This window comes from Siphateles boraxobius, unplaced genomic scaffold, assembly GCF_051911475.1.
Source record: "Siphateles boraxobius isolate OS27281-9 unplaced genomic scaffold, OSU_SipBor_1 77, whole genome shotgun sequence".
Lineage (NCBI taxonomy): Eukaryota > Metazoa > Chordata > Actinopteri > Cypriniformes > Leuciscidae > Siphateles > Siphateles boraxobius.
In genome coordinates, this window is record NW_027509205.1 from 15,230,730 (window position 1) to 15,256,119 (window position 25,390).

At 37.3% G+C, this 25,390-nt stretch overlaps 2 protein-coding genes across 5 annotated transcripts; one reads left to right on the plus strand and one right to left on the minus strand.

The window, feature by feature from the left end:
* Positions 1 to 100: 100 nt before the first annotated feature.
* On the plus strand, positions 101 to 15,875 carry cs (citrate synthase). The gene is made up of 11 exons (XM_077218323.1): positions 101 to 295; positions 7,867 to 7,914; positions 8,151 to 8,258; positions 9,320 to 9,385; positions 10,022 to 10,153; positions 11,084 to 11,272; positions 11,417 to 11,616; positions 12,562 to 12,691; positions 12,791 to 12,892; positions 13,033 to 13,242; positions 13,921 to 15,875. Exons 1-11 carry the CDS (start codon positions 245 to 247, stop codon positions 14,089 to 14,091), a joined length of 1,407 nt encoding a protein of 468 aa, XP_077074438.1. The 5' UTR covers positions 101 to 244; the 3' UTR covers positions 14,092 to 15,875.
* A 1,228-nt stretch (positions 15,876 to 17,103) lies between these two features.
* coq10a (coenzyme Q10A) lies at positions 17,104 to 25,250 on the minus strand. 4 transcript variants are annotated; one of them, XR_013198307.1, is made up of 6 exons: positions 24,613 to 25,227; positions 22,854 to 23,000; positions 21,108 to 21,300; positions 20,911 to 21,012; positions 19,059 to 19,324; positions 17,104 to 17,552 (listed from the first exon to the last, which is right to left on the minus strand). XR_013198307.1 is itself a non-coding variant. In XM_077218325.1 (6 exons), the coding sequence occupies exons 1-5, from the start codon at positions 24,750 to 24,752 to the stop codon at positions 19,157 to 19,159; spliced, it is 750 nt and encodes a 249-aa protein (XP_077074440.1). In that variant the 5' UTR covers positions 24,753 to 25,229; the 3' UTR covers positions 17,104 to 17,552; position 19,156. The 4 variants fall into 4 exon arrangements, 2 of the variants coding, with proteins under 2 accessions (XP_077074440.1, XP_077074439.1); XR_013198306.1 differs by having other exon boundaries at positions 18,942 to 19,324; XM_077218325.1 differs by having other exon boundaries at positions 19,156 to 19,324; positions 24,613 to 25,229.
* Positions 25,251 to 25,390: the final 140 nt, after the last annotated feature.

Here is a 25,390-nt window from a genome sequence, read left to right on the forward strand (position 1 = left end):
TGAGCCAATCAAATAAAAAAGCGATGGAACTTGTAGCCAATCAAAATAATCTTTCTCATTTTCAACCAATCAGAACGCGTCTCACCATTCCATCCTCACCAGGCCTTTGCTGACTCAAACCGCGCCTACAACAGGCCCTCGAGTTCCTTTTTCAACCTTCACTGCGAGCACGGTAGCGAGAGGGGCACCTTCAAGCAGGGGTCGATAAATAACCACTTGTAATATTTATACACATAAAAGAACAATGTCCTTCCTCTCTATCAGCAGACTAGCCCCAAGGCTCCTCAGTTCAAAGGTAGGAAAGTTTTATTTTAACCCGAGTGAGGGAAACACAGGCTGCTACTTGGTTAGGTTAGGTTAGCTTAGCTTAGCATAGATTACCGTAGTGACAGACAGTCAGTAATAATACACCATATCGATCATCCAAATTTGGTAATTCCTGCATGAAACATATTCTGTTTTTGTGTCTCCCCCTTAACTTTATATTTAAACCAGTGGCTGTCTTTCGATACCAATTGTGCTGAACTACAGATATAGGCTTCCAAATATGTTATCAGACGTTCGAAATTGTGTTTGAACTTTCAAAGCGCACTTAAAGCAAGCTGTCTAAGGAAAATTGAGGCACAGCCAATATAAAGTTGTGTTTTAAGAATGGTTTCATTTAGCCATATAAATATACGTTACAAGGAAACCCGTTATATTTGGTAACGTTATAAGTTACTGAGGTGTTTCTGATATTCACGCGGTTCTGAAGCCCAGTTGTGTGACTTCGTTTACGTTCACATGAAATTAAACACTTTAACCAGTTTCAGTTGATCTAATGTAACTAAAATTGAACAGTTACTTTGAGATCTTCGATCTGCACCTGTTTAGCTATAGTCTGACAGGTCAGTCTTCTTGTTTTTCTCTGTGGCTGACTTGACCTTCAGGATTGTCTTTCATTTATTCATATTTGAATAGTTTCAATAGTTTGCAGAGTTGCTAGATTATTATAATTGCACCATAATAGGGTTATTAAGAGGTTATATAGGGTTTGTGCATTGTCTACTTTGTATCAGGGTTTACCTACCCAGTAGTAGAGTACTATAATATTCATATAGTTACATACACATACATTCCCCAGTTTGATAACCCATGGTCTAGTTTCTAAAACCTTGTGACATTATGGAATTTGCATAATGTGAAAAATAAGCATGAGTAGTTTCCTGAATGATGACCTTTTTAGGCTTTTGTTGCCATTGTAGTCATTCAAGTTCTGTGATTTCCGAAGTCATAAGCCATACAAATTTTATTCCTAAATATAGTTATGTTCTCTTTGATCTGAAATGCCATGAACAATATGTGTGACTGGTAATGTTTAACATGTAGCATCTAGATTGTGATGAGAAAAAATGAGTGGAAAAAGTGTCACTTATAAATAACCTAAAGAAACCTGCACTTATCCATATACTGCCTCAGTTGTGTCAAAATGATTTTATGGTAATATAGGTCACTATGCTCTTGTCATTCAGGGTTAACCCTCCGCTCACACCCCTAGATGACCTGTGTGCACCATGAATAGTGACCACTGCTCTTCTGCAGTGTATTACATTTATGTAATCGGCTGATTGTCAGTTCATAGGAGTGACCAAGGTGTATTTCTGTACTGTACTTACACAATTTTCCTTTTTTATTGGTAATGCGTTGGACCTTGTTCAGACCTAGTAGTCTGCTATCTGAATGGATTTTTATGCAGTGCTCATAAAGAGCTGTTCCTGATCTAGCATTCAGATGGTGGACCTCTTCTTCAGCACGTCTGACCTGTCTGACACTCTGTCCACCTGTCAGCTGCTTTGAGTTTAGGAAAACAAGGTGTTTTCATCCAAACAAAGCACAGAGGGGTTTTGGAAGTCAATAGAGGATTACCTGTCAATCTTTTATACATTTTCCCTTCCTAAAGAAAACTCACAAATAGTCCTTTGTCTGTGCAGGATTTCCTCCATATGGTATTACTAGTGATCCCTGCTAACACACCGACCCTTGTGTCTGTTCTGCGTATAGGCTGGCTCTGTGAATAGTCTGTGCTGCAGTAGTCACTTTAGGAAATGAGTCAAAAGTCAAAGAGATGTCTAAGATTGCCAGCTGGCCAGTATCCCTTTGCACATGCATTAGGCCTATTCTCTGCAGCATTTGTGACGTGGTCCTTACCTTGATGCTGTTACCAAGGTTATTGTTATATAGCATACATTACACCATAGGATTTGTAGTTGTGCATTCAATTTTTTACATTTGAGTTGTCCTTGTAGAAAAAGTGTCACATTTTTCTCCTAAAATTTAATGTAGCGTTTTTCATTAAAATGCATAATTAAGAGCTGAATTAATTAAATGCATATTACATTGTTTTAAAACTACACTGTAAAATAAAATAAAAAAAGATATTTCATAGTAAGTATAATAGTTATTTTACTTTTGTCAAATTACAACATTATTGTCTTAATTTCTTCACTGGCAAGTGTTAAACCCTTTAGCTTTTATTTTCTGTGGAAAACTGCAGAGACCTTTTACGTTTTTGTGAAATTCTCATTACAAAACAGGTGTAATGTTGTAAACTTCCATAGAAATGTTAGAAATGATCCAAGGCTGGGTAATTAATGGGTAAAGGGAAACACTGTTATTGTATTGGCTCATTACATTGTAGGCCTATTAGCTATTTTATGGTTTCGTTCTCCTAGAGCTGCACGGTTGTGGATAAATTGAGAATCACATTTTTTTGTTTCAAATAGAGATCAGTGATCACCATTATCCCACGATTCTGAATAGACAACTAAACAAAATTACGTGATGGGCTATATTAAAAATATTTAATTTAAAATCTTTTTTTTTTTTTTTTTGAATGATGAACAGATTGAATGAATAATTAAATGACTCACTCCTAAAGACTACACTTATTTAATTACTGGCTGTATCTGAGATTTTTTTTAAACAAATCTCTTGAATGATTCAATGGCAAATAAATGTTTTAAGTCAATTGTCGCCACCTACTGGTGTCACAATGTAATCGATTAAATTGTTATTTGAAGCATCAAGTAAGTTCCTTTCAAAAGGCGATTTACTCTATTTTAATCTCTAGATTCCCTACCGTAGACGGTGTTTATAAACGAACTGTAAACTTTAATACCAGTGCTTCTGTGATAATTTAAATGTTTGTAACATAAATAATGATACTGTGTGGTTGAAAATACTGTTTGAAGCTGTTTAATACCTAATGTCAACTACTCTCTCGGTCAGTGGTAACGCAATGCGGATTTAAATGTTCCGCTGTGATCGTACTTGTCAAATATTTAATAGACAGCAGAATCGTTTTCATTTAGGAATTCCGCTACTACAGTACAGAGGCTTATGTAATCGCCCTCCTCTTCGTTTCACTGGGGTCAAACTAACAGCTGCCAGTAGCCTCACCTTTCCCACAGATTACACGGCCATAGACTTGAAGGAAGGTTAGAGACAAGCAGTTTCTTATCAACAACAATAAAGGCCACCCTATAAATGTGTTCAGGACCTGATTTGAATGTTTTTCTGGTCACACAGCTTATGTATGTCATGCAAGGTGTGTCAGGGTGCTCTTTATTTCTGGACAAAGAGAAATCTTTAGCTATAGTGCAGACAGAGTGACGGGTGTCTGATGTCGGTGGACTGACTTCCATGGCAATCAGGAGGCTCACGGTGTCGGAAGTATTGGCTTTGCAGTCATTCCCTGTATAATCCAGCTCAATCGGCCAGTCTTAGTCTGACCCATCAGGTGAAAGCAAACCAGTATGTGCACTGCAGCCCTTTTTCCTCTGTCTTGTGCTCTTTGTTTTGAATATTAAAGACTGATAGAAAAAAAATAAACATAAGCATTTTTCACTGTATTTTTATGCGCGATCGATAATGTATCAATAATACATTCAAGGGCAATGTTAGAGAGTTTGCGTGTATGCAAATAGTTATTTGATTGTGAATGATCATTTATTCTTTTTACATTTAAATTGATTGGTGCTTTCTAAAGCTTTAATCGTTAAAAATGCAAATCCTAGTCAATAACTCTACTAAACGTAATATTTAGCAAATCTCAGAAGGAACATCCCTTTTTCATACTATACATTGTCACTTGTAGCGTTTAAAATGATAGATTTTTGTATAGACAAAATACTAGTATACAATTTTAATAACCATTTATCAGTTTTCGCCCATACCATCAAAATAATTATGGGCTTATCAGTATCAGCCAGAATTTTATCGGTGGATCACTGTTTTTAAATTTGCTAAAGAAAATGTGAGCACTGCTTCTCTCTGTAATACTCACTGACATGTTGTATTTGGTTGTTAGGTGATTCCTTAATATTCACTAAAAATCAGAGGTAAATTACCTTCTTTTTTTAAGCTAAACATCTTTTCAATTTCACAACACACAGCTAAATGCTGTAAACAGCTGCCTGTGTGTAGAGGATTAATGATGACTCCGGTGACTATACAGTATTCTGTTAGGAGAATCATCGCCCTACATGCCTTGCCAATCTGACCCAGCTTTACGTCCGTGCTTGAGTCATTCTGAAGTGCTAGTTTATCTCTAGTCCTGCTGTATGTCAATCAGACAGGGCTCTTAATCTAAAGCTATATACAGGTCCTTCTAAAAAAATTAGCATATTGTGATAAAGTTCATTATTTTCCATAATGTAATGATAAAAATTAAACTTTCATATATTTTAGATTCATTGGACATCAACTGAAATATTTCAGGTCTTTTATTGTTTTAATACTGATGATTTTGGCATACAGCTCATGAAAACCCAAAATTCCTATCTAAAAAAATTAGCATATTTCATCCGACCAATAAAATACGTGTTTTTAATACAAAAAAAATCAACCTTCAAATAATTATGTTCAGTTATGCACTCGATACTTGGTCGGGAATCCTTTTGCAGAAATGACTGCTTCAATGCGGCGTGGCATGGAGGCAATCAGCCTGTGGCACTGCTGAGGTGTTATGGAGGCCCAGGATGCTTCGATAGCGGCCTTAAGCTCATCCAGAGTGTTGGGTCTTGCGTCTCTCAACTTTCTCTTCCCAATATCCCACAGATTCTCTTTGGGGTTTAGGTCAGGAGAGTTGGCAGGCCAATTGAGCAAAGTAATACCATGGTCAGTAAACCATTTACCAGTGGTTTTGGCACTGTGAGCAGGTGCCAGGTCGTGCTGAAAATGAAATCTTCTCCATAAAGCTTTTCAGCAGATGGAAGCATGAAGTGCTCCAAAATCTCCCGATAGCTAGCTGCATTGACCCTGCCCTTGATAAAACACAGTGGACCAACACCAGCAGCTGACATGGCACCCCAGACCATCACTGACTGTGGGTACTTGACACTGGACTTCCTCCAGACTCTGGCACCTTGATTTCCGAATGACATGCAAAACTGAGCAACAGTCCAGTGCTGCTTCTCTGTAGCCCAGGTCAGGCGCTTCTGCCGCTGTTTCTGGTTCAAAAGTGGCTTGACCTGGGGAATGCACCTGTAGCCCATTTCCTGCACACGCCTGTGCACGGTGGCTCTGGATGTTTCTACTCCAGACTCAGTCCACTGCTTCCGCAGGTCCCCCAAGGTCTGGAATCGGTCCTTCTCCACAATCTTCCTCAGGGTCCGGTCACCTCTTCTCGTTGTGCAGCGTTTTTTGCCACAATTTTTCCTTCCCACTGACTTCCCACTGAGGTGCATTGATACAGCACTCTGGGAACAGCCTATTTGTTCAGAAATTTCTTTCTGCGTCTTACCCTCTTGCTTGAGGGTGTCAATGATGGCCTTCTGGACAGCAGTCAGGTCGGCAGTCTTACCTATGATTGCAGTTTTGAGTAATGAAACAGGCTGGGAGTTTTTAAAAGCCTCAGGAATCTTTTGCAGGTGTTTAGAGTAGGGCTGGGTTTCGATTCAAATTTCAAGATTCGATTCCGATTCTCAAGATCTTGAATCGATTATCATTATTCGATTCGATCCGATCTGATCCGATCTTCGAGATTTAGATAAGTGTTTTTGAAAAAAGCATTTTTTTTTCAGCTGTTACCTGAATTACAGGTATGCAACATATTGATACTATTATTATAGACATTCAACTGCAAATGAATGGAGTCGGGGTTGCCAACTCTCACGCATCTGGCGTGACACTCACGCATTCAGCTTCAATCTCACGGTCTCACGCTCAACAAAGAAATCTCACACTAAATTAGACATTCTTCTGTGCTGTATTTTTTTCCCACTCATGTGCACTAATTTCCGAATTACTATAAGCAAGTTCAGGCTCTTAACTACCGATTGGACCACTGCATTTTCTCATGCAGAGAAAAATCGCGGACAAAGAGGACACTGACACCGACAGACTAGACAGAGAAGGTTACTTTTGATATGGAACAAATTCTCAGCTGTCAGATTCTGTCAATATTTCCAACGTTTTGGCACTTTTAAATGTGACGATCGCTGTAGCGTGTCAGTTCAAACGGCACGTGATACAGCCTAGTAGTAAATAAAATTTTAACTTACAAAACCTTTAGAAAACACAAGTGTGTCACAGTTTTGTGAAAACCTTCAAGTACTCCAGGTATAAGACAGATCGCAGCTTTGAGCGTTTCTGGAGTTTTCAAAGCAACCGCTTGCTTAACGTTACTGACCGCCATGTTCGTTGTTTTAATGTCCTTCCACCTCGCGCGCATGCGTGAATTCAATGACGCGGCAAGTTAAAGTTCACGGGGAAAATGTAGGCCTATTATTAAATCAATCCTCTGAGTTACGGATCGATCTTTAGAAATTAATATGAAAATCGATTCAGAATTGGTGAATCGATTTTTTCAACACAGCCCTAGTTTAGAGTAAATTAGTTGATTCAGATGATTAGGTTAATAGCTCGTTTAGAGACCCTTTTCATGATATGCTAATTTTTTGAGATAGGAATTTTGGGTTTTCATGAGCTGTATGCCAAAATCATCAGTATTAAAACAATAAAAGACCTGAAATATTTCAGTTGGTGTGCAATGAATCTAAAATATATGAAAGTTTAATTTTTATCATTACATTATGGAAAATGAACTTTATAACAATATGCAAATTTTTTGAGAAGGACCTGTATAGAACATCAAGTATGTGTCTTGATGTAGGAAAGGGATAGGCCATATAGGAAAAACTCATCATTCTTCCTGAAGGAATTCTGTAATAAAATTAATTAGCTTGGATCCATGCATCTGTCAGAATTCATTGAGTTTGTTGCACCTGTGCTCCTTTTGTGTTCATGTGAAATATTAGCATTACCTACGTCTTAATGCTATAATTAAATTGTATTAGGTCCTATATCTCGGTATTATATTTGTAGGATTGAATCCCATAAAAGTTGATCATAATCAATGGCACAGTGGTGAAAGTTCGAGACACACTAGCATCTAGTTTCTCTGGCAGTTTTGTCTATCATGTAATAAGTGTGCTGTACCTCTCTTGGGCAGATTAAAACAGCTACTAATTGGCAAAGTTGTGAATCGATAGATGATGGAGAAATGCTTTAAAGTTTAAGTTGTTCTAAATGTAGTAATCTCTGTATCACTGTAGATGTAAACTGTGTTTTCTGGGGTTTTGACTTCAGACCCAGTTGAAAGCATTTGGTCTGGCAAACGTATTGTAATAAGCTTTGTAATTTAAGTCCAAAGAAAAAGCCTTGCCTTGGCAACTGACACGTTTTGCATTGTGTAACTAAAGTCACCTGCCTTGCAGCTGTCAGCAGACCTTCTGCAGTGAAATCTGTTAACCCTGGTTGTGATAATGATGAACTTACCCTGCTTTTCATCTTTCATCAAAGTCTGTATTTTCTTTTCTCTTCCAGAATGCAGCATGCGTTGTTGTGGCTGCCAGAAATGTCAGCGCATCCACGGTATGTATCTTTATCATTTCAGATGCAGAACCAGACTTCAGATATTAATTACTTACTGAGATTATAGATCACAGCCTTGTTTTTGAAAGGTTGAGTCACTATCAAATGTCTGTGTATACTTTTTTTGAACCTCAAAAAGCACTTTGTCCTTCATAATGCATGTTAGACAGTTATTAAATCTGTTTGTACCAGATTCACTATCCAAACACTGACCTTTTTTCCTTGAACTTATGCAGAATTTAAAAGATGTCTTGGCAGACCTCATCCCTAAAGAACAGAGCAGGATCAAAAACTTCAAACAGCAGCATGGCAAAACTCCAATCGGTCAGATAACGGTGGACATGGTGAGAGAAACATCACTGCACTCACCATTACTGTAAATCACGTCTGTAAGGTTTTTATAGTGCTTAGGCTAGTCATTTTAGTACTTAAACTCATTTTATTTCAGTTACTTGCTAAGGCAACATTATTCAATGTTCAACATTAAAAAAAATTCTAGTCTCTAAAATGTATAATTTTTCATCAATTCGTCAATTTTAACACAATTTTTAGTAGTTGGTTTTTGTTAACAATCACAACACTGATACAGTAATTCACTTCAACACCACTCACACTTTGTTTACATATCAGAGATGCACTTTTAGCAGAAGGATTGTTCTTAATGCTTAGAATAGTTTTTTTAGTGTGTAAAAAGACTGCTGTATTGTAAACATAACACTTTAAACATGATAATATTTACAGTACCTTATTGCTTAAATTAATTTTCTTACCTATTGGCCCCATTAAGACTCAAATACCCCTTTATCAACACAAATCAGAAATATTTCCTGGTTACTCATATTTTACTGGATATCATTGAGGATTATCATTAATAATCCTGAAGATGGTAATTTTATTAGTCAAGTAAATTTATTATTATTAATTCAATTAATAGTATTGTATTCTTTCTTTCTGAGTAACTGGTTAGGAGTCATTGGCTTAAATTTAGGATATATTACGCTTTACTCAGTGAGGTTCTGTTTCGTCTGACTGACGACATGAGCAAGTGTTGCCTAAGATGCCAGACCAGTTCTATCTCACATGATGTTGTGCTGCACTCCCCCACAAACACAGTAATAGTTTTTTTCCCTGTGATTCGACGACTGTTTTCTCAAGGACCCTCAGGCTATGGTGTGAGTGCTGCTGCTCTCATGGCTGTTCTTTCAGCTGAGTCATGTGGTCTTTGTCTCACTGCCAGTTATTCTGCATTGCAGACTAAACTGCGTCCAAGGTGTATAATTACTCAAAAATATGACACACAAGAAATATAGGGAAGAGAAGTGAGATGGCGGACTGGAAAGCATCACAAAAGGGGAATGATAGAAGTATCACAGCAGTGTTTGAGTGCTGTTTTTCTGTTCAACAGGTTTATGGAGGAATGAGAGGCATGAAGGGTTTAGTGTACGAGACCTCTGTGCTCGACCCTGATGAGGTGAGCACACACACACACACACACACACACACACACACACACACACACACACACACACACACACACACACACACGAGTTATGTGCTGTTAACTCTGTGTTGCTAAAATGTAGCTTAAACCAGGTTATATTTATTTAAACATTTGTTAATTATAAATAAATGTGGTGCCTTTTTTGTTATGAAATTATAATATTAATAATAGTCTTAGTAGTAATACAATAGTATTTATTACTATTACTATTGTTTTTATTATAATTAGAATATAATTTTATTGTTCTTATTTGTTATCATGCTATTTTAGTATTATAATTCAAAACAGACTAAAAGCTCCTGTTTTCCATAAAATTGAGCCGTCAATGGGCATTTAGCCTTGACACGTAAAATGGGCATTTCAGCTTTTGAAAGTGTACCATGAATGATGTCATAGAAGCTCATTATTTGCACATAGTACAGCTGTGCTGCTGTATGCTAAAAATAGATAGTTGCACCACGGTGCCTTGGATAAATGTATACATTGGGTTAGTATTTATCCTACTAACCCCTGAACCCTGTCAGAGTTTGAAGCGCCAGTTCTCCTTGTTTACTTTATTCAGTCAAACGTACTGATGCCCTCCCTGTTTATCGATCCCGTCTTTAGGGCATCCGTTTCCGTGGTTACAGCATTCCAGAATGTCAGCAGCTGTTGCCCAAAGCTTCCGGCGGAGATGAGCCGCTGCCAGAGGGTCTGTTCTGGCTGCTGATCACAGGACAGGTGCCCACTGAGGAGCAGGTGAGGAGGAATTCATTCATATTCACTGCAGTTTTACCCGTTAAAGAAATTCAAAGCGCAACAGAGGAAATATCTATTGAGAAACAGAGTTTAGTTCCAGCTTTTGCCCCGGAGGAACCATACCGTTGTTCCTAGAATTAATGGCGGAAGTACCCGGTTTTTGGCGTTTACGAACCGCACTATCTAGGAACGAGTTTAGTTTTAGGAACTCCTTTTGGGGAAACTTAATTAGCTCCTACTTCAGAGTAGGGTCTAACCCAGTGCAATAAACTACCAGTGACGTAAGTGTATGCTGATTGGCTGAATGCACGTGAAACACCAGCACCCACCATTTAAAAAAAAGCTGTGTAAACAGTGTAAACGTGACATTGGGCATAAACTGCACAGCAAACGCTAATTTCTTTTTTTTATATACTGTCTACTTTCTTTGTATAACAGTTCTATCTAATCTATCTAACGTATTAGACAGGACTGTTAAACAAACCGTAAACTAATGAAGACAGAGAATGGGAGTCAAAATAAGTCACCACAATAAGTGCGGCTTACGTCTCTTCAGAGTTCCTACTGGCAGTGCGAATGCAACCAGAAAATGGCCCTTAGGGGAACATTTAGTTCTTGGGGAACCACCCTAGTGGCTAGATGCTATAACCTAGAACGTTCCTAAAAGTTCCTAGAACAACCCGGTGTGAAAGCCCCTAATATTAACATAAAGGAAAATATACAGTCAGTCTGTATTTATCACAAAATAAACCCAGTTTATGGTGTTTAGGATTCTGACACAAAACAGAAAGAATCATCCTACTTACAAGATTGCTTACCAAAATTATTTTGTTTTCTTGAGCTTCTTGTTATGATGTGTAAATGCGTGTATCTCCCTGTAGTAACTTGCCACAAAAATCTGTTTCCTCTCATTTAACTCTGTTTCCTCAGGTGAGCTGGTTGTCCAAGGAGTGGGCTAAGCGCGCGGCCCTTCCCTCTCATGTGGTTACCATGCTCGACAACTTCCCCACCAACCTGCACCCGATGTCTCAGTTCAGCGCCGCCATCACAGCTCTGAACAGTGAGAGCAGTTTTGCTCGAGCTTACTCTGAGGGAGTTAACAAGGCCAAGTACTGGGAGGTGAGTTGTTGAAAATATTTGTTCTAGAAACTTTAAGTGTGTAAAGGTAAACCTGATAAGACTAAAATGTCTTTTGACTAAGATATTTATTTGCTATCTAATGCAAATCATGCATTCATAAGAATTCACGCCACTTCTGTGTAGTTTGTGTACGAAGACTCAATGGACTTGATCGCCAAGCTCCCCTGCGTGGCGGCCAAGATCTACCGCAACTTGTACCGTGAAGGCAGCAGCATCGGCGCCATCGACTCCAACCTGGACTGGTCACACAACTTCACCAACATGCTGGGCTACAGCGAGCCACAGTTCACAGAACTCATGAGGCTGTACCTCACCATTCACAGGTGATGACCTACAAACTCACTGACTCATTCGTCATAAACTCCTCCTCCACTGTTAGGTTCTAGGCAGCCACAAGGAATGAGGTCAGCTTGGATTATTAACCTTTGTGATTGCTCTCAGAAAAGCTCTTTAGTGTTCTCTGAGTTGTCAAGCTTTTTGAGAAAAAGCTTGTATTTCCAGTAAAGACCTGAATGCAATTACCAGACTGGATCATTCATGCCATTAAACATCAATAGCAAAAGTACAATACTGTAAATTGGCTCTTAATAGGAAAAACATCCACAATCTGACACTGAAAATGACGTGAAGAGCAGTGATGTAATATTAAAAGCAAACAATTTGCTCTACCTTCCTCTGCGGGAACATGCTAAACAGCGTCAAGTAATGTTTTTTTTTTTCTAGGGCTGCAACAATCATTGATCAAGATGTGGATTAGCTATCTGATTAGTGGACGAATAAATAATTGACAGATTAATCAAGATAATGATGTTTAACACACAGCAGTGTTGAATGGGACTTTAGACCGGTGAGATCAAATATTTGAATTAATATTAAACAAAATCTACTAATAAATTTGAAATCCAATAAAATCCCCAAAACATCTGTGTATTTAAATTCTGTAATAACCGTTAATGGCGTTAAACTGACACTCCTCATGAACTTTACATTTTGAAAAATGATTGTGCGGTGTTTGGCTTGCTACTTGAAAGTTTATTGATCTAACTTAATCTTCCACTGGCCAGTGACCTGTACACGCATTGTTCAGTCAGCAAGGAAACACCCAACTTACTAGTGTACTTGTTAGGAAAGAAGTGGTAAGCAAGATGGGAATGACTTCTGTATAGAATATTCAAATTAATCAAGTCTGCCATCATGTGGTTGTGTTAGTTGCCAGTCTACAATTTAGTTTAGTGTCCTTAACCTTGTTTGCTTCTGTTTCTCTCCAGTGACCATGAGGGTGGAAACGTCAGCGCACACACTAGTCACCTGGTCGGCAGTGCCCTATCTGACCCCTACCTCTCCTTCAGTGCTGCTATGAATGGCCTGGCCGGACCCCTGCATGGACTGGCCAATCAGGTTGGAGCCTTAATGTGCTTCGTGTTGCACAGGAAACATGGTTATGAAACACTAACCAGCTTTGCATTTCATGCATGCATTTCCTCCTCTGTCCTGTAGGAGGTGCTGGTGTGGCTGACAGCCCTGCAGAAGGAGCTCGGGGGTGAGGTGTCCGATGAGAAAATGAGAGATTACATTTGGAACACACTCAAATCAGGCAGAGTGAGTGCCTTTGATATGTTCCAACTTACTGTTTCAATAGGAAATGCATGAACATACAAAAGATGGGGTTGTGCAGATGGATCAAAGTATAATGCATGATTATTCACACTGATTGTTCTCTCTGTCATGTCATTATTCAGGTGGTCCCAGGCTATGGCCACGCTGTGCTGAGGAAAACAGATCCCCGCTACACCTGTCAACGTGAGTTTGCCCTCAAGCACCTTCCCAATGACCCCATGTTCAAGCTGGTAGCTCAACTCTACAAGATCGTACCCAATGTGCTTCTGGAGCAGGGCAAGGCCAAGAACCCCTGGCCCAATGTAGATGCTCACAGCGGAGTCCTGTTGCAAGTAAGACACCAGAAATCAGCCGATAATGCATAAAAATGTGATTTAAAAGATGATCCATGGCATTCTAGTACAGGTCTGTATAATTTTTGCCCCTAAATTATCTTGTACATCCATCTTACCTTTCTGTATGTAAATTATTTATTCCTTTTTTTTTTTTTATTAATTTGAATGTTATTAATCCATTTATCATTTTACCCTATTTTTGCGGTGAAAATAGCAAATAATTAATAAATATGAAATCGAAATTTACCCAATTTATGTTGTTCATAAATGTACCTGGTCCTATTACACGGTTATTTTGAATACTAGATTCTGAATAGTCAAGCATGAATTTTTGCACTTAAAAATGTTTTTATAATGACCGCTGTAAACATTTCCCCAGGCAATCGATTTAATGTAGTAGTTTGTCACGTATTAAATAATAAAAAAAAAAATAAAAAAAAAATATATATATATATATATATAAAAATATATATATAAATGAAAAATATGTATTGTGTGCGTATATACTGTATATGTGTGTAATCTATTAAATGCATTTAATTTTTGTATACACTTTAAACAAATACAATTTTATTTATCTTTTTTTTTCTTTTTTCCTTTTCTATTTGTACAGTTTACATCTATTTTTCTGTTTGCTCTGAAATCCTCTCATATTTGTACTCTTGTGTTTTGCAGTATTATGGCATGACTGAGATGAACTATTACACTGTGTTGTTCGGCGTATCCCGGGCTTTGGGCGTCCTCGCCCAGCTGGTGTGGAGCAGAGCGCTTGGCTTCCCTCTGGAGCGCCCCAAGTCCATGAGCACGGATGGACTCATTACTCTAGTTGGGGCCAAATCAGGCTAGAGAGGGAGAGACCATGCCAGCGGAGTGAGAACAGGAAGGGGAGGAGCTTAAACTATTAGAAACAAGCCTCTGGGCTAAGGGATTCAAAGAGACAGTACACTTTTAAATTTCATCTAAAAAGGGCCTTTATTAATATATAACGTCAAGATTACTCAATCCCATTTACACTCTTTATTAGTCTTTCATTCCCAAAACCACATTTACAGCTACATTTTTACAGGAAATGTGTAGACGCATTACACAGTCATCGCTTGTGGTCACTCCTCTTCAGTTTTCCCGCATTTCAAGCCGATTTTCCAGACCATATGACCAGCTTGAATGACGCAGCTATGGATGTAGTGGGGTGGGCCGTGTTATTGTCCAAAAACACAGCCGAGAGTAAGATATCTGCCCAGAAATCACTTCTCTCCTATTTAAATTAAAGAATGACTATTGAATACTAGTTAAGAAGAGTTCGTTCACCTGGTATGTAAATAAACCCTTTATCCTCAGCTGTCACACTATTTCAGTTTTAGTCTTGTATTTTTATTCTCCCCGAGATCACTTGAGCCTCTGTTTGTATGAGGAAACAAATCGTCAAAGCTTGCTCTGAGCCTGTCCGATAATTCGATGAAGTTTGACAATGCGTTCCTATAGCTAACATCACGTTTCTCCTTGTAAGAGCACTCCATGGCAGCAAAGGTCCTCTCTCAATAGAATTGATTCTATGAGTTCAGTTCAACTTGGGAAGCTTGTATATTTGTTTAAAAGGGTACTGCCCCTTTAAGTTCTCTCTCATATTGCTCTCTGACTTCAACCAATCGTCTTCATCTTCCTATGTTTTTTGGAAGCACATTTGGTGCCCTTTTTATTTAAACTAACCAGTCCTTCCAATTTCCCCCTCCTGCTTCCCCTTTATTTAATCAATGGACATATTGGCTTTGATTTGTTAAGATTTGTGTCATTTACACAAGATATTGTAGTCGCAGGTGATTCGTGTACCAACTTGAGAGCAAGTCGAATTTGTGGCATTCATTTGTACGTTCATCCAAGAGCGTTCAAAATCTGCTACCTTTTTACCTGTTTAGAGTTTTAGTTTCCCTTTTTTTCAGTGTTTTGAAGAACGATGTCTTGTATAAAGAGAAAAGCTGTCATTTTGTGTAGGTATACATAATTTGTGGTTTTATTTATTCATGTAAATATAGTTTGATTGTATGAACTGCATATCAAAATAGTCTCACCATCCCTCACAACTTATAACCATAACCATCTATAATGACTCGCTTAACCCTGTATTTTAAATGAACTTTACCTTTAATAGAATTTAAAACATGACGTGTACATCTGATCTGACCTCTGCTGTGTCACACACGGGTCCTGCTCTCTTGCATGCTTGCTCTCAGGTTGTTTTTGGATAATCTAGCAGCTATTTAGGCTAGTTGGTCCATAAGCACTCCAATGGCACTTCCCCCTCCCCATCATCATTTTCTGTGCGTATAACCCCACTCATATAATAGCGTGAGAATGTTTGTCTGGTTTGCCGTGCCCTGTTCCAGTGTGACTGTTTTCATCACGATGTACGTGATTGGGTTATGCTCCGTCTGGTTAATTTAAATAATGAGGTATGTGAATATGGAGAGAATTGGTTGAAGTCAGATCCACCAGGGACAAATGCGGAGGGGAACAAGAGAATGGGGTTCAAATGAGTCTGGATTGGTTGGGGATAAAGAAGCTTAAGTGAACAAAAAAGAAAAAAAATGGGAAAACTTGACAAAAAAGGAAAACTAATAAATGTTTTTAACAAACCCTTTGAGGATTTTTTTCTTCTTTTCAACATGAAACATTTCACTTTCAATGCCTTTATATGCTCAAGATTCTGATATTAATCAAATTTGATCACATTCTACTATCTAGCTGTCCATAATGTAATTGCCAATGTAAACAAATTAACCCAAGCCAATATTCTTGTTTCTAGACACCCAAATAAGAGATACTCTTAAAAATAAAGGTTGCTTTTTCCATCACACAAAATCAAATTGTTTAGATTATAAAATTGGTTGAAGAACTGTTCAGTTAAATGTTCGTAGTGGAACCTCGTGTCCTTGCTGTGAAAACCCCTTGATGAACCTTTCTTTTTAAGAGTGAGCTGGTATATTGCTTTGTAATTCATAATTCACATAATTTAAGGAATAATTTAAATTAAATAGATTAATAAAAATAAGGGATAGAGATCACCCAAAAATGAAAACCTGTCATTTACTCACCCCTCGTCACTCCAAACCTCTAAGACTTGCTGTCTTCTGCAGAACACGTTTTGAAGAACAACAACATTGGAGTAGTTTTGTTATTGGTAACAGTAACAAACTGTTAAAAAAGTCAGTCATTTAAATGAAGATATGTAAAACTTAAGAGTTAGAAATATTGCCTTTGCAACTTACTGAAGATTAATTTTGACTATTTCACAAAACAAAACAAAATTATTAAAAAGTATTAAAATATTATAACCCCCTCCCTTAAGATCAATGTGGATTTACTTCTAAAACTAACATATTTAGATAATAGTTTGCATGTGCTGGGCAATGATGTGTTATAGGAAATATATAGAAAAACATTTGCAATTATTTTTGGTATAGCACAAAATGTAAAATATTACAAGATATGTAAACATGTACAGAATGTATAAATTACTTTTGATATAATTCTTGTTTATATATTTATTAAAGTGGAATTAATGTGAAATACTAAATCAACTATTCTATTTAAATTTTTATTTTGACAATTTAGTTGAATAATTGAATAACCGATGACAGACAAAGCAGAATCCCAGTGAGTTTTATCTGAAAGAAAAATTATTCTATGACTTGTATTATACAGGCATAAGGATATTTACTTACTGAATTGAAGATATGTCATAATAGAAACTGTGAAATTAAATTGGTTTAAACTAAAGTGAAGATATCTGAAGTGTACATCTAATTAAATAATAATAATAAATCTTACCCAAGGGTCTAATTTGATCTTTTTACTTCAAAATAAAAACTATAACTTTTACTCCTCAAATCCCTCATCAGCAAATAGACAAAAAACTTGATATTCAACATAATACAATGTCATAAATCACTCATTTCCAGAGACACAAAATTACATCAATTAACCTCAAAACAATTTTTCTTTTGATATATCACTGACGGGGAAAGAGTTAGTGGATTGGTTAAGTCAAGTTCAGTTTTAATGGTGAATTGTGGGTAAAGATCTTCAGGTCAAGGCAGCATGAATAAGAAACTCCACTAGTCTCTCACGCTGTTATAAATACATGACCCAGATACCAACACCTTACTCAGATTTCCTCAACCTCCACTGCCAGCTTCACGCTGTATTCTTTGTTCCCTGGTGTTCCCCACTGTTATGATTTCACAAGTATTCCTGTATCTCCTCAGCGCTGAGGCCGTTGTCCTTAAAGGTGAGCTAGCAATGTGCAACAACTTAAGAGGCAAGAAAGAAAACAAAAGGGTCAATGCATATCCAAATCCAACAAGTTGTACTTTGCTTTCAAATGAATCGGTTCTCAAGCAGTTCAATTAAAACACACACAAACGATAGGTTTTGAAATAAATTTATAGATTCTCAAATTAAAATAAATGCTTGTGCAAGATTATAACACTGACAACAATTAAGCTTTACTGAACAGATAACATTCATTTCATAGAGAATTTGTTCCTAAAACTGTGCTCTTGCTCTTATGAAGCACTGATTATCTCTTTGGTTGTTGTTCACAGTTGTTCAACCAAACATTCTCACTTAACAAGGTCTTTTTTTATGATACACCTAAGAAATCTACTGATGGTGACGTTATTTCCATGGAAGACTCTTAGACGGGCGTTTGATACTCAATCGACAATGTTTTTTGAAGTCATTTATAAATGCCATGAACACTCAGATAAGGCATTGAAATGGCTCAAAATAAAATCTCATAAAATAACCGTTCAAAAACAAAAAAGTTTACTATGCTTGTATTTGCCAGCTCATACTGTAGCTTTTCGAAGAAATGGCAATAAATGAATAAAGTAGTGTTTAAACAGACATTAATGTAGCAACGAAACAAAAAATGGCACAGCCTACATGAACAGGCACAAACTGGGATCACTATTAGGGAACAACAGGCTGTCGTCTTACATTTCTTTCATTTGGATTTCTCCAAAGCCCTGAGTTAGCAACTTAGCATGCTAAATATAATTCGAAATTCACCTTCATCACAATACACTACTTCTATAAACAAGTTTTTCTGTTTTCTATAAGGATAAATATTTAGGTGGGAGAAATATTTGACGTCACTCTAACTGTATAATTTATGTTCGTTATATTTACAGTTGTGATTTACAGTTGTGGAGTCTCAAACCTCGAGTGTGACTTCTTGAGATCAATATTATAAATTCAGTGCAGTGTGAAAGTCAAGTAACTCATTGCAAGCGTGTTCAAATTCAAGCATTTTGAATTCTCACTATATTCATATCTAGTTGTATAAAAGAATATTCCGGGTCAATCCGTGCCTTTCGCAAAGCTGTCGATTACCACAGAAAATAATATGGACTTAAAAGCATAAAATGCGTCAAAGCTGCGCATTTGCAGTGAGGCAAGTAAACAATGGTTGTGCTGTGTTTTATTGTTTGTTTTTAAAAACGGAGGTACAAACCAAAATAATTTCGTGTGGTAATCAACAGCATGCGACAGATTTCCCCCAAAATATCCCTTTCAGTTTCAGTAATAAGTTCTTCAGATTTGGCCCCAACAAACCCATAGCAGGATAGAATATGTAAACGAGATGAAACCCTAATAAAACGTTCGAGTGTTTGTCCTCAACTTTTAAATCTTACCGTTCAGAGCTGCAGAAATCAATTAATCTTCATTCACAGTCAAAAAGCAATGTTTAAGGTGCAATGAACCTCAAATGAACTGAAATATCATCTATAAGTAAATGGTATGCATCGTACCATCCCAATGTAATCTAGTGATGTGATTTGCCATGCGATAACCATCTAAAGAGTTTTGCGAGTTCCAGATGCACACGGGTCCAGTGTGATGATGCACCTCACGTTTGATGGATCTCGTGAAACATGAGCTCACGGGGTATCCTCGTCTCGGGCCCGTACAGTTTACACGCTCTCCGCTCAAACGCGGCCACCATCTGCTTCACCACCTCGTCGAAAAACACAGTAGCTAACTGCGAATGCAGCAGTGAACGGAACTCGAACGAGATCTGGGGGGGAAGCCAACAACATCCGGACAGAGAAAGAGAAACATTTACACACATGGTAGGTTTACTTCCTAACAAACACTGATTCTTTGATTTAACATCACTGAACAGCCCCACCCTAGAAACTGTTGCCGTCCACCAGTGTTATTATTGTTAACTAAAACTATTGAAAAACGCTTGAAAATGTAGAAATAAACAATAACTACATTGAAATAAACATTTAAAAAAATGCATTTGAACTTATTTTATTTTGGTTTAGCTGCATTTATAAAAAAATTTCATTTTAATTTAAAGTACAAAAATTACTAAAACCAAAAACACTATAAAACAACAATTAAACCAATTAAAAATAAATAAATAGACATAAAAAAGAATAAAACTGACCAAAAAAATAAATTACTAAAACTAACAAGGACTTAAAATATAATAATAACCAATTAAAAAAATTTATAAATACTAGGTGTGTGATGCAATATTAAAATGTGACGTGTTCTCGTCGAGGTGAAAAGCTGTCTCGCGATATTGCCATGACGGAGAGTGAGGGTGAAATTAGCATAGAATATGCCACGGCTACACTGAGCCTCCACTGTCGTTTTGCCTTTTTTATAGAAATGAAAACAATTTAATTCAGTTGGATAACGGTCGCTTTGAAAACTATTGTAAACGTCTGCTCTGCTCATGACAAGACCATGGCGGAGGATTTGTTGCGTAATCAGCATCTGATAAATGTCTCATCTTGTGGAATGCGTGCTCAACACCACCGCTCCCTGTACACAGAGCACGTGCGATCGCAAATTCGAAAGTGAAAGTAAAACGCGAGCTCCCTGTACAGTACAGTTCATGTACAGTAAGGTCTGAAGAGACTCATATCAAATCATACAGGAGAGAAGCCAGTCATTTGAGTTTGTTGCAAAAACTTTTACAGTTCTTCTATTTTGTCGTCTTTCAATGCGTAACTTTTGTCATTGAGGATTTCTTAAAAATACTGTGCAAAAATCTCATCTCGGTTTGTTCTCGTTAACCCAATCTCGTGTCTCGTCTCGTGAGCTAAGTGTCTCGTCACACCCCCTAATAAATAGTATAGTACTATATTAATGTTAATAAAATAAATAACACTTCTTTCTGCCCAGTGCCATATTATGCCCTTTTACAAAGTCTTAATATTATTTTTGGGGTCTACTAGAATAGGTTTTCATGCTAGAATGTAAAAAATAAAAAAAACAACGATTATTTTTCACATATTTGACACTGTTCCAACATCTCTCTTCTCAGTCTGTCAGTAACGCTCTGTTTAGTTCCGGTCTCTATGAAGCTCCTCCTCATGAAAAGCACAATGTGCTCTGATTGGTCCAGTGTGTTACAATTGGTCAACTGCTTCAGGCGTGTAATGAAAATGTCAAGTTCATTACCATAACCGTGTTCGATCTGGGGTGGAAAAACAGGAAATGCCGAAGACAACTACAACTAACAACGCAACTTTTTTTGACAAGCTTGTCAGACCTAGTAACAATAAGCTTAGTATGGTGGATATCTAGGGTGGAGCTTAGCGATGGGTTACCTGGATGCAGAAGTTTGTAATTGGTACTTACAGAGAAGTCTACAGTACATGTGCGAGGATAGCCAGGAATACCAGGACTAAACCGCCATATTGTCTCTAAGTGATTGAAGAGTTTACCATCCGAACACACCGCCTGAAATAAGATGGGGTGAAATATAATTAGTCATGAATTCTTACGTTTCAGTGATGGCACTGAAGGTGTTGTAAAGCACACACAGGATGACTTACTTTGACGAGATGTGGACGGACGTGGCTTATCATAGAAGTGTATCGTTCAACAACCGGAGGGAAGCCCACTTCCAGCTGGGCTTTGGCGTGACCGGCCCTTTTCATGATGGTTTGGGACTTTTTACACCATGGTACAAAGTGTTTGTAGTCATCCACATTGGCTACCACATCATACATTTCTTGCATCGAGAACCTAAAGACCAAAACACAGGTAAATCTTAACAATTTCAAAATTAAAGGGATAGTTCACCCAAAAATTCTGTCATTAATCACTCACCCTCATGTTGTACCAAACCGTAAGACTTTCGTTCATCTTCAAAACACATTTAAAGATCTCTTTGATGAAATCTGAGAGTTTTCTCTTCCTCCATTCACAGCTACGCAACTACCACTTTGACGCTTCAAAAAGATTATAAAGAGATCGTAAAACTAATCCATATGAATTGAGCGGTTTGGTCCATATTTTCTGAATAGACACGATCGCTTTATATGATGAACAGATTACATTTTTACTAACATATCAACATTCATCAACTCAAACATCAGTTGCGGTTAGGGTTAGGCGCAGTGACGCTTCAAGCTTCAGCAAGAGGTTTGTTCTCATGCGTCAAGAAGGTTTGGTTGAGCTTCTGTTTATGTTAAAAGCCTTAATTCAATCTGTTCATCATAAGCGATAAGACTGTTCAGAAAATTTGGACTAAACCGTTCAATTCATATGGATTAGTTTTACGATCTCTTTATGAACTTTTTGAAGCATTAAAAGATTAGTTCACTTTAAAATGAAAATTAGCCCATGATTTTCTCACCCTAAAGCCATCCTAGGTGTATACGACTTTATACTATAATTTAAAAAAGTTTTAAATATTAATATTTTTCTTACACAAACTCATTGTTTTGCTTCATAAGGCCTTTATTAACCCACAGGAGCCGTTTGGAGTTCGTTTACGATGGATGGATGCACGTTTTTGAGCTTCAATCTGTTGGTTCCAATCCACTGCCATTATAAAACTTGGAAGAGCCAGGATATTTACTATAACTCTGATTGTATTCGTCTGAAAGAAGAATGTCATATACACATATGACGACTTGAGGGTGAGAAAATCATGGGCTAATTTTCATTTGAAAGTGAACTAATCCTTCAAAGTGGTAGTTGCGGTAGTTGACAGCAAGCTCTCAGATTTAATCAAAAAGATCTTCATTTGTGTTTTGAAGATGAACAAAAGTCATACAGGTTTGGAACGACATGAGGGAGAGTAATTAATGACAGAATTTTCATTTTTGGGTGAACTAAGCCTACTAAACTAAGAACTAAAGTGAAGTACTAAAATTACTACAACTGAAAAAAAAAAGCTAAATAGAAATTAAAGCTAAATAATAACAAAATCACTAAAACTGAAAACATAAAAATGAAACTAATTATTAAAAATGCTGCAATGAAATAAAAAAAATAAACAGATAAAAATTCTATAAATGAGTCTTGTACTTATTGCTTGTATAGTATGTTTGTATTGTAATTTATTTTTTTATTGGAAGTACTATTTATTTTATTCAGTTATATTTTCTTTTTGTATTTATGTCCCTGACTGTATTAGATAAATGTTTACAGCTGCCCTGCCTCTACTAGATCAATATAACACCACAAAAGCTTGCCTTCATCCTCCATAAAAAAGAAGAAGGGGTTATTGTTCAGGATCAGACACTGGGGTAAGCATTAGCTTAGTTAGGGAAGGGTAGAAGTCAACTTACCCTAGTATTCTCCTCTCTGAATACTCTTTTCTCTTTTTGGTGAGGCTGATGAAAGATCTCCTGTGAGGAGTGGGAGTTAAATCCACTTCAGAGAGACAGAGTGTGCGAGGATAGCGAGTCATCAGGATCCCGCAGGAGGACAGGTGTCTGACAAAGAGGACAAATGAGACAAGATTCTGTTAAATAAAGTGCATGCAGTACTGTGACGGCACAAAAATGCTCTGCAATGGTTATGGGCTTGACATTAACACCGGCCAACCCGACAAATGCTGGTGGACTTCACTGCTACTAGCCACTTTGGAGGGTTGAATTTTATATAATACATTTTTCAATTATAGTCTTTTAAAAAGGCATCTGAAAAAATGAACCAAGTGCAATGTAGTGTTGTCGAAAATATAGACTTTTCGACACTGAAATATTTGAAACGCTTCTAATACAAATTTTTCGCAGAATAGATACATGATTCCAGAGTTGCGCTTTCTCTCATCTCTCGGACAGGTCACAGGGCTTGAATTTCGGAGTGGGATTGTGCAAAATTGTACTCATTCCCCCAGATTTTGTGCTCACACCCAAAGTGCGCGCAGATAAAGCCACCTCGCTCTCAGTACTAAACTTTGTTATATTTCACTGCTTATTGCATTAAACAGTCAAATAGGCTACACACAAAATAATCTCAAAATACCGGTCTTGTTTTACGGGAACATAAACAGTTGAGAAAGAAATATATATATATGGCAGTTTTTCTCCATGGTATCGATGTCAAAATTGTGGCCAGTGAAAATGCTGAGTGGCTAGTAACTTTTGAAAACCACTAACCAGAGAGGCTCGTGAGCAGAAAAGTTAATATTATAGTTAGTTAAAGTTAAAGTTAAAGTTAACCAGTCGCCCCCCTTTTTGGCAATCGAGTGCAAAATGAAATACCCATAATAAAATGGTTGTTGCTAAGGAGTCCTTCTGACTATACACAAAACCAAGGTATCATTTAAAAGCTAACACTTGACAGTTTACTGTGAAAAACTCAGAATTGCTCTAGCAATTACTAATAGAGAGATAAAGCAGCTCAAAAACAATGCACAATTTTTTTGAATGTAAAATTCGGGATCACCAGGGATCCCTGCGGCTCAAGGGGTTAAAGTTAAGGTTATACCATATATGATATTCATGGATATTCATTCATATGGAACTACCATTGATGATGACACATGTCCACAAACCATGCTTCAAATTTTTTTATTTGCAGTCACATTGCAATATAAGAACCTTCCCCCAACCATGGTAAGACTCCTAGTATAAGAATACATTACTTTAAGAATCTTTGTCATTTTATTTATTCTTCATTATTCAAATAATCATGGCTAATAAGTTCTAAGTGTTTTTATTGTAACGGTTACTTTAGTACCTAATTATTAAGGTATTGAAACTATGGTAACTTATACACAGGCCACACATACAGTAACGTTAACGTTAGTGTAAAATCTGAGTAAAATGGTCACCATTCAAATGAATAACAAAGCTTTGAATTCTGACATCCCAACATAATTACGATTCTGTGGTAACATCTAATGGTGTTTTAGCGGAAATTTTACCATGGTAGTTTTGTGGGGGAGGTGTTTCCCACATCGTTCTGTTCAGCGATGTGTCACGCCAATGGTTCGATAAAAGCCTCTTTTGTGGTGTGTATATAACGTTAATATTTGTATGTTTATAAAATATTCTATAATATAAACCGAACTGATGAAAAGTGAGTGCGGTATTTTACCTGATGGACCATTGCTGTATTCTCTCTCGGCATCTAAACGGGCTGCTGGAGCTACACGGACCAACAGTCGCTATTTCCAGAAACTCACTGAATGTCCGAACACCCATCGGGATCCGCCGGGCGCCTCCTGACACGGCCATCAATAAAATAGCGTGACCTTTCCAATGAGTGAAAATTATGCCGACTAATCTTGAATAACACGACTAACACAGTAATAAACAAACGCGCGCTGTCATCTCTAGTTGAGTTGGCTTTTTTCAGTGACCAGATCCCCGCTGAGCGCTTATTGCAAGTATCATATTTCATTAGATGACTTCAATATAATCATCTACTGAAACAATAGTCCTTTCTCCTACGATTCCTCCGAAACCGATTGGGGTTAAACCGGTGAAGCCTTCATAAGCTGCCGGTGTGTGGAACACACTGTTCTGATGTATGATCGTGCGGACAGGTGCAGCTGCCGCCAACTGGACCGGAGGAGGACATAATGTCACATAAAAACAAAAATGTTATGATTTCAATTCTAAACTGGGGAATTCTATTTAAATAATCGTAATAAATTATATATGTATATTAAAAACCCATCACATCGACGAACAGTTAACAATCAAAATAAACAAGAGGTGTAGTTTCATTCCAACTCACCAGGGGACGATGTTGTGCGGTTTGTGTACATTCCATAATAAAAGTCTGCTTTCTTGCGTTCTCATCACATTAATAAAAATAGAAATGTTACTGCTTAAAAACTAAAAATTATAGACTATTATAGGGTTTATTA

Excerpts from the sequence above, each read along its gene's own strand:
- cs (XM_077218323.1), top strand. The coding sequence starts at position 245 with ATGTCCTTCCTCTCTATCAGCAGACTAGCCCCAAGGCTCCTCAGTTCA. Across the intron at positions 9,386-10,021 it reads CTGTGCTCGACCCTGATGAG|GGCATCCGTTTCCGTGGTTA; the intron begins GTGAGCACACAC and ends TCCCGTCTTTAG. Across the intron at positions 11,617-12,561 it reads CTGTACCTCACCATTCACAG|TGACCATGAGGGTGGAAACG; the intron begins GTGATGACCTAC and ends GTTTCTCTCCAG.
- coq10a (XM_077218325.1), bottom strand. The coding sequence starts at position 24,752 with ATGGCCGTGTCAGGAGGCGCCCGGCGGATCCCGATGGGTGTTCGGACA. Across the intron at positions 23,001-24,612 it reads ATACAGCAATGGTCCATCAG|ACACCTGTCCTCCTGCGGGA; the intron begins GTAAAATACCGC and ends CCTCTTTGTCAG. Across the intron at positions 19,325-20,910 it reads CATGTACTGTAGACTTCTCT|ATCTCGTTCGAGTTCCGTTC; the intron begins GTAAGTACCAAT and ends CTTCCCCCCCAG.